The 8,133-nt window shown below is 38.8% G+C and overlaps 2 protein-coding genes across 2 annotated transcripts in view; one reads left to right on the forward strand and one right to left on the reverse strand.

Annotated features, from left to right (window-relative positions):
- The window catches only part of eps8l2 (EPS8 signaling adaptor L2), a 22,180-nt gene extending 20,164 nt beyond the window's left edge, over positions 1-2,016 (forward strand). The window contains exon 21 of the mRNA XM_029434643.1: positions 710-2,016. Within this exon, the coding sequence (XP_029290503.1) occupies positions 710-787 (78 nt within the window). The 3' untranslated portion in view covers positions 788-2,016. The remainder of the gene's footprint in view (positions 1-709) is intronic.
- Positions 1,755-8,133, reverse strand: part of fads2 (fatty acid desaturase 2) — an 8,047-nt gene continuing 1,668 nt past the window's right edge. The window contains exons 3-13 of the mRNA XM_029434645.1: positions 6,333-6,443; positions 5,835-6,032; positions 5,245-5,346; positions 5,042-5,167; positions 4,899-4,959; positions 4,749-4,825; positions 4,025-4,122; positions 3,527-3,623; positions 3,360-3,439; positions 2,473-2,598; positions 1,755-2,226 (exon numbers count right to left, since the gene is read on the reverse strand). Of these exons, the coding sequence (XP_029290505.1) occupies positions 2,175-2,226; positions 2,473-2,598; positions 3,360-3,439; positions 3,527-3,623; positions 4,025-4,122; positions 4,749-4,825; positions 4,899-4,959; positions 5,042-5,167; positions 5,245-5,346; positions 5,835-6,032; positions 6,333-6,443 (1,128 nt within the window). The 3' untranslated portion in view covers positions 1,755-2,174. The remainder of the gene's footprint in view (positions 2,227-2,472; positions 2,599-3,359; positions 3,440-3,526; positions 3,624-4,024; positions 4,123-4,748; positions 4,826-4,898; positions 4,960-5,041; positions 5,168-5,244; positions 5,347-5,834; positions 6,033-6,332; positions 6,444-8,133) is intronic.

An 8,133-nucleotide genomic window follows, 5' to 3' on the forward strand; every position in this document is an offset into this window, starting at 1 on the left:
CACTTGTAATGTAAAAAGCCTGTAATTGATATGAATAATACCCTCGTGGCTCAGCTTTCAGTCTCTAGCACGGCATGTTAAGACAAGTTAATACACTCATATAAAAGCTGAGAGTCACACTCGTATTATATTTAATACAGGTGTCGTCCAAAACGTGGGTGTGTACGCGCTGTAATCAAGGCTGTAAACTCTCCACATAGTTACAAGAAGTTATGCAGATTAATAAATAAACAAAGCACAATTATGCCAAAGTGCTAAATTAATATATACAGGAAATGAATCTACTTACACTATAAGTATTTTAAATATAAATGTTGTGACACAGCTGTGTATGACACTGATAACTTCAACTCAGACTATAAAATGAAAATGTTTGATCAGTGATATTATTCATTACATGTAAAATTGACTTTGTCTGGGTGTTTGTTTTATGTAGATATCCGTTATCCATGTAGAGACTTTTTATTGACCTATTTATTTATGAGCTGATTATAGTGTGAGGCTCTTATATTCATGACAGCTGACATTTACTGTGTGTATTCCCTTTTGTTAACATGCTCTGATTTATGTCTAAACAGTACATTTAATTACATTTTCCGGCTGACAGCTCGTGGCCTCTGTCGCTCTAAAAACCTTGTGTCTCTCTTTGTAAAAGGGGAATACTTGAACAGTAGTTGATAAAGATGATTCTTCTTGTGCTTCCTTCCAGAAGACCAGCGGAGACTCAGAGCTGGAGGAGATCATGAAGCGGCGGCAGGAGAGGATCAACTCTGGCAGCAAAGACTGAATCTGCCAGCACGACGCGCCCAGGCGCTTTGACCCTCTAACTGCAGCAGCTCCTTCAATCAATCTACTAGTTAGTTATGACCGACAGTAGAAGATACTGAAATGTTGTATACATTTTTAACTGTATATTTATTTTGTATCACCCAATGTGTATGTATTCCAGTGTTTTCTTAGCTAATTATGTTGCTTTTGTTTTCATTGTCTCATTAAATTGTGTTGTATGAAAAGAGGATGAATATGAATCTATGTACAGTTTTGTGTGTGTGTGTGAGTGTGTGTGTGTGTGTGTGTGTGTGTGTGTGTGTGTGTGTGTGTGTGTGTGTGTGTGTGTGTGAGCACAACATGCATGTAACGTACATATTTGTACGAGCATTGTGGTCAATGTTTATGCTCATTGTCAATATTGCAGCTGTTTACTGAATGACTTAAATAAGTAGATCTTAGCTATCGCATAACTAAATCTGTGCCAGAATGTTTGACACATTTTCTCATATATAGCCATTTATTTTCATATTACTGTTTACAGGTACAATAAATAATAAAACACAACCTATGTATGTAAGAAGTACTAATCCTGCTTTGTAATGGAAGACCAGCTGTAGGTAGAAACAGAGTTGCTGTTTACAATCAGAATTCAGACATTCTGGCAAGAGAAGCTGTTAATAATCCTGCATGATGTTATTGTCAATAACAATGATGTGCTCTCATTAATGTGTTTTTATGCAGCATGCTATTTTGCAGTGTAAACTGCACAGACACACAGGAATAATAAGGAATGTATAGGAGTATGTTGTTCGGATATTAATACTTAAATAAAGCTTTAGGCAAAGCATTCAAGGGGGTTGCAAATATTATAGGACACACTTTAAAAAGAACATAATACAAAAATAAACTTGGTTAATATTTGATATCACATCTTTTTTGTACATAATTATTGTGTTTGTCTTGGATTAATCATACCAGAGGTGAAGAAACAGATATTTTATTGTATACTGTGAGATCAGAACATCAGATCAGATCAGATTTAAGTACAGTAACTTTAACTAATCCTCAATTACACAGAATGTGACATTCGTCTGCGTAATTGTCATATTTTACTGTTCAAACATGATTGTTCACATGATAGATAATGAAAAAACATCACTTTAAATACCTCACAATCAGTTTTCACAATTGTATCTATAACACCATGCCACTGTTGTTCACTGTGTGAGCACAACAAATCCGGCACAGAATTTGAAAAAACTGAACTATAACACCAAGACTAAGAAAAGATCATTCCCACACTATCAACTGTATTATAAAACCAAACAGATACAATCAATGTAGGATGCAGAAGAGGAGAAAAACATCACTCCTTGTAGGTACAGTGTAGAGAATAAAGGTTGTCATTTATGGAGATATGCGTCAAGCCAGAGGTCGCCTGAGTTTTTCAGTGACCTGAAAAAGAAAATGAGGACAAAAATACACACAACAGCGTCCATCAGGCAAGCGGTTCATCAAGGGATTTATATTTTGAGCATTACAAAATCGTCACCTCATTCTGTCTTTATTATTCTGTCAATTGCATTTTAAGTTTGTACCTTTGTTTTGTCAGACTGAGAACGGTTTTGTTTTTTTGACAACCTCAACATATCTTACCCTGGCAGGAGTAATGAAATGAACTACTCGTATTATTGGACTTACATGAAAACATCAGCGAGGCCTTGCCACATTGTTTTGACCTTGTAAGGAATTCCATGTTTCTCACACAGTGCACGGACCAGCGGGGCCACCCGGTGGTAGTTGTGGCGTGGCATCGTGGGAAATAAACTTCAGAGACAAACAGGAACATCAGACATGTCTTGACATTAAAGCTATAATTCACACAGAAATTACAATTCAGTCTGCGGTCCTAAAGTTTTTACTTTTTATAAACTGCAGAACAGTTGCACCTTTTCCTAGCTCCACAAGCATGAGATGTTAATTTCTTCAAATACATCATGTAGCGCTCTTTAGTTATCAAATGCACTGAAATGTACCCTCATAAAATACGATTTTCCAGTTTTGTTTTCCCTTTAAAGGCTCTGAAAACAAAGTTCTTGCTATGAGCGAAGGTGTCCGACATGAACAAAGTTACAACTGTTTTGTTTATTTCTCATGAGAAAAGTTTATGAGTGTTAATAAATAATTACTAACAATGTTTTTCCCAATAAGTTCTGATTGTTCCACACTTTGGCATGCATACATGTTAATACTTAAGATTTGAAAACAAGGTTTTTGTTCAAATCATCTTATTTCACACTGTCATATTCTACATCAGCTTGTTCCAACTCTTCAATGAAGCTACGCTGTATAATGTTTATGTAAAATGTTCTAATCATTTTATACACATTTCTCAAAAGTTTAGACAGACATATTTGAAAACTTTGGGTTTTTCATTAGAATTTAAAATAGTTAAGCTTCATAATATTTAATGATGATTGCTGCAGGAGCTTTCAGAGATGTTTGATGTATAGAATAAATATTTCTCATTTCCTACAAACATTTGAACTGCTGAACACAGCTCTCCTTAGACTAAATCATTGACTCACTGGTGTTCGATTTGAAAGTTGAGGTGTCCGCTGAACCAGTCGTTGAAGGGGGACTGCTTGATATTACAGGTGGCTTGTAACTAAAGTAGAGAGTGAGACAGAAGATGAGGTAAAACATCAGCGGCAGCGGCAACTGGCGGTGGGCTGCTTCATAATAAAGCAGGTACCTGCATGGACAGCCAGTCCTGGTGCTTCTCGTGGTCGATGTTCATCGGCAGATGATTCATCTGAGTCACCCACACAAACCAGTTACTCTCCAAAAACCTGCCGTTCACAACAACACAACAACAGTCACCGAAATAACCATGTGATCAAAGTGTTGTGGTCACTTCCTCAATTCTTTATAAAGGGTTTAAGTTAGTAAGTAAGGACTTTATTAAAGATCAGTAATAAAACACAAAGAACAACTTTTGGGTTGCCAGATTCACTGGTATCCCCCTCCAGCATTACTTTTGTATTCAGCTCTTTACTGTACGTTTCAGTGACAATGAATGTGGATCCCTGTGTTTTAAAGTGTTCAGTGCTGCGTTCAGAGTATGTGTTCCAACATATGTTTCAAGGAGTTGTGTGTGTGTGTGTGTGTGTGTGTGTGTGTGTGTGTGTGTGTGTGTGTGTGATGTCAGTATATAATTGTGGTAAGTGTGTGTTAGGGTTGTGGTGGTTACCTGACAAAGATGATGAGCACCAGTGAGCCAAACAGGCCATACATGGGTATAGAACAGCACAGGTAGCGAAGGTAGTAAGACAAAGACCACGCCAGATCCTTCACAAGAAAGGAGGGTTATTATGATCAATATAATATAATATAATATCATCAAGAATCTAGACTTCCTGAAACTCATCTCATATCTTTACTTAGTCTAAATGTAACCTGACTACGAAAGTCCAGAAAGGCAAGTGAAAATAAAACTGGTGAAACATTTTCTAAATCTAAATTGATTTCTCTCCTGTGTGTATGATTATAGAACATGTGATTTTGCCAGGATAATCTTTATGAGTTCCTCTTTTCTTTTTTTGTATCTGTGAAACAGGTGTTTCTTTTGTCAGGATATTTGTTGCTGTAATACTCATGTTGACAACAAGAGGCTGAAGTGCAACGCTACCCCAAGTTCTAAATAGGACTAAAAGCATATTTTTCCAGGTGATTTTTAGGTGATGTCTTTCTTTTGTCTTCTTTTGGATTTACCTTAATCACTTTTATATATATCAAAAAACACTTGGACACTTGTGTTCCCTGTTCTTAAGTCATAAACACAGGAGAGAATTATATTTAGATCAGACTTTTATTCTTACTTTCCTCTCAGGGTTTCCATACCTGATATTTTCTGATATCAAACAGAAAATCTAAATATAATCTGCACTCTCCCACACAATAAGACATCATCTTACCACCCAGTCGTGGCGGGAGATCATGGTGCGTATTATCTGAATATGGAAGTAAACTGGAATAAGAAGCGGTGGTCCAACTAAAAAAGAAAAAGATTATTACCGTGAAGTTTTCATAGTTTCACTCTTTTTAAATGACTCCAGGAAACATACCAAGAAAGAAGTATTGGTGTTGGTAGTGATAGGGCATGTATTTGATCTTTTTTACGCCGTACTGTAACAGAGAGGAATACATAGTTAGAATGAGTGTTTAGGGGCCGTTTTAATAAATGAGACATATCCGTCACTTTACTTGCCTCCACTGGTTGTGTGGTTCCAACTACGAAGACGTGCAACATGTTGACATCAGGGTCCTTACTGAAGATGTTGGGTTTAGCATGATGCTGGAAATGTCTGTGATTCCACCAGTTGGCAGACGCTCCCTGAGAAAATCTATTAATATCTGTGTAAAGAAATTCAGATTTTTACATTTATTATACGGTATGAGAATACTAATTACCTTCAAATGGCCGATGGAAAACTTGTGCAACATGTGATTCCAGCTGGACTCTTTGAAGACAGACAGGTGGCCAAAGTCGTGCTGCAGCCATCCAGCCTGCAACTGCAGAAGAAGAAGAAGAAGAAGAAGAAGAAGAAGAAGAAGAAGAAGAAGAAGAAGAAGAAGAAGAAGAAGAAGAAGAAGAAGAAGAAGAAGAAGAAGAAGAAGAAGCATTGACTTGTAGTTCATCAACAACAATATGAGATTATGGGCCCCACCACCTGTCCTACTTAGGAGCAAGACACATATTATAGTTGTTTAGCCTTTTTGTTGTTTTTTTGTGTGTCTCTTTGTGTCTGTGTCTCTTTTTGGTTATTTTTGCCACTTTATATAGTCGTTGTGACTCTCTTTGGGGTGTCTTTGTGTATCTTTGCAGCTGTTTTGCATCTCTTTGTAGTTGTTTTGGTCTATTTTAAGTCTTTTTGTGTCTCTTTGTTGTCGTTTTATGTTTCTTTGCGGTAATTTTGACTCTCTTCCTGGTTGGTATGTGTCTCTTTCCTTGCATTTTGTAGGTGAAGGCCAGGGGGGGGGGTCAAATGAGTTTGAGTCACCTGAGCGGTTGCCAGCATGATGGAGCACAGAAACGTCAGTGTCCAGCTAGTTCCCCAGACCCAGATGATCAGCCAGGCGAGGGCCTCCAGCAGCAGGATGTGACCCAGGTGGAGGCAGAAGAACAAAGGCTGAGCTTGAAACAGACCCTCGCTCTCCACCCGTGCACGTAAAGTGTGGAAATCCTTTGTGATGGTCGCCTGAAAGCAGAGAAGAGGAATTAGACCTGGCATCTAAAGTTCAAAAGATGATGCACATTAAAGGATGTATGCTCTCGTAGCATTTCAGAACGTGCAGCATTCAGATTGAGTTATTTAACAGCTCTCAAAACATGAGAATCTCAGATGTGCCTGAACGCTGTGAAGACTCATGAATAACAGAATCTGTGAATCTGTGAACACCAGGTGTTTCTGAACATGGTATCCATCCTGCCATGTTGTCCCACTGAAACATGAATAATGAGATGTTTCTTTTATTTTAAGAATCTGAGACGATCTCACATTTTTGTTTCGGTCCTGGCTGGGCTCTGTTGCTGCCAGCTCTCCAATCAGCAGGGGCTTCAGAAACTTTTGCACATATTTTAAATTGGGATGAAAAGCAGTGAATGCCTCCTAGAAAACAGAAATGAGAAATCTTGTCAGTGACACAGTAGAAGTGAAAATACAGAAGTATTATTTAAGTAAAAGAGCTGGTTCTGCAGAAATATGGCCCTAGTAAATGGTACAGTGAAGGAAATAAGTATTTGATCCCTTGCCTGATTCTGTAAGTTTGCCCACTTATAAAGAGATTAACAGTCTATACATTTAATGGTAGGTGTATTTTAACAGTGAGAGACAGAATATCAAAAAGAAAATCCAGAAATGTACATCATATAAAAGATATAAATTGATTTGCATTTGATGGTGTGAAATAAGTATTTGATCTCCTTGCAAATCCTGACTTAGTACTTGGTCTGACAGACTGGTTAGTTGAGTCCTTTCGCTTTAAGAAAGTACTCCTAATAAAACCTGTATAAAAGACACCTGTCTCAACTCGTTACTTGTATAAAGACACCTGTCCACAGAATCAATCAATCAGATTCCAACCTCTCCACTATGGACAAGACCAAAGAGTTGTCTAAGGACATCAGAGACAAGACTGTAGACCTGCACAAGGCTGGAATGGGCTACGAGACCATCAGCAAGCAGCTGGTAAGAAGGAGACAACTGTTGGTGCGATTAATCGAAAATGGAAGAAACACAAAATTACCATCAATCGCCCTCAGTCTGGGGCTCCACGCAAGATCTCTTCTCGTGGGGTATCGATGATCATGAGAAAGGTGAGGGATCAGCCAAGAACTACACGGGAGGAACTTGTTAATGATCTCAAGGCAGCTGGGACCACAGTACACATGGATGGATTAAAAATCCTGCAGTGCCCGCCAGGTCCCCCTGCTCCAGAAGGCACATGTACAGGCCCGTTTGAAGCTTCCAATGAACATCTGAATGATGCAGAGAAGGCTTGGGAGGAGGGGATGTGGTCAGATGAGACCAACATTGAGATCTTTGGCATCAATTCGACACGCCGTGTTTGGAGGAAGAGAAATGCTGACTATAACCCCAAGAACACCATCCTCACCGCCAAGCATGGAGGTAGAAACATTATGCTTTGGGGATGTTTCTCTGCTAAGGGGGCAGGACGACTTCACCGCATCGAGAGGAGGATGGACGCGGCCATAACATCTTGGCCGATAACCTCCTTCCCTCAGCCAGAACACTGAAAATGGGTCGGGGATCGATCTTCCAGCACGACGATGAACCAAAGCATACGGTCAAGGCAACAAAGGAGTGGCTAAAGAAGAAGCACATTAAGGTGATGGAGTGGCCTCGCCAGTCTCCTGGATCCTTAATCCCATAGAAAATCTGTGGAGGGAGCAGAAGCTTCGAGTTGCCAAACATCAGCCTCGAATCCTTGGATCTGCAAAGAGGAGTGGACCAAAATCTCTCCTGAGATGTGCGCAAACCTGGTGACCAACTACAAGAAATGTGTGACCTCTGTGCTGGCCAACAAGTGTTTCTCCACCAAGTACTAAGTCATGTTTTGCAAGCGGATCAAATACTTATTTCACACCATTAAATGCAAATCAATTTACATCTTTTATATGATGTACATTTCTGGATTTTCTTTTTGATATTCTGTCTCACTGTTAAAATACACCTACCATTAAATGTATAGACTGTTCATTTCTTTGTAAGCGGGCAAACTTACAAAATCGGCAAGGGATCAAATACTTATTTCCTTCACTGTATAATATAATGATAT

Source organism: Cottoperca gobio, chromosome 6 (genome assembly GCF_900634415.1).
Source record: "Cottoperca gobio chromosome 6, fCotGob3.1, whole genome shotgun sequence".
NCBI classification, from domain to species: Eukaryota; Metazoa; Chordata; class Actinopteri; order Perciformes; family Bovichtidae; genus Cottoperca; species Cottoperca gobio.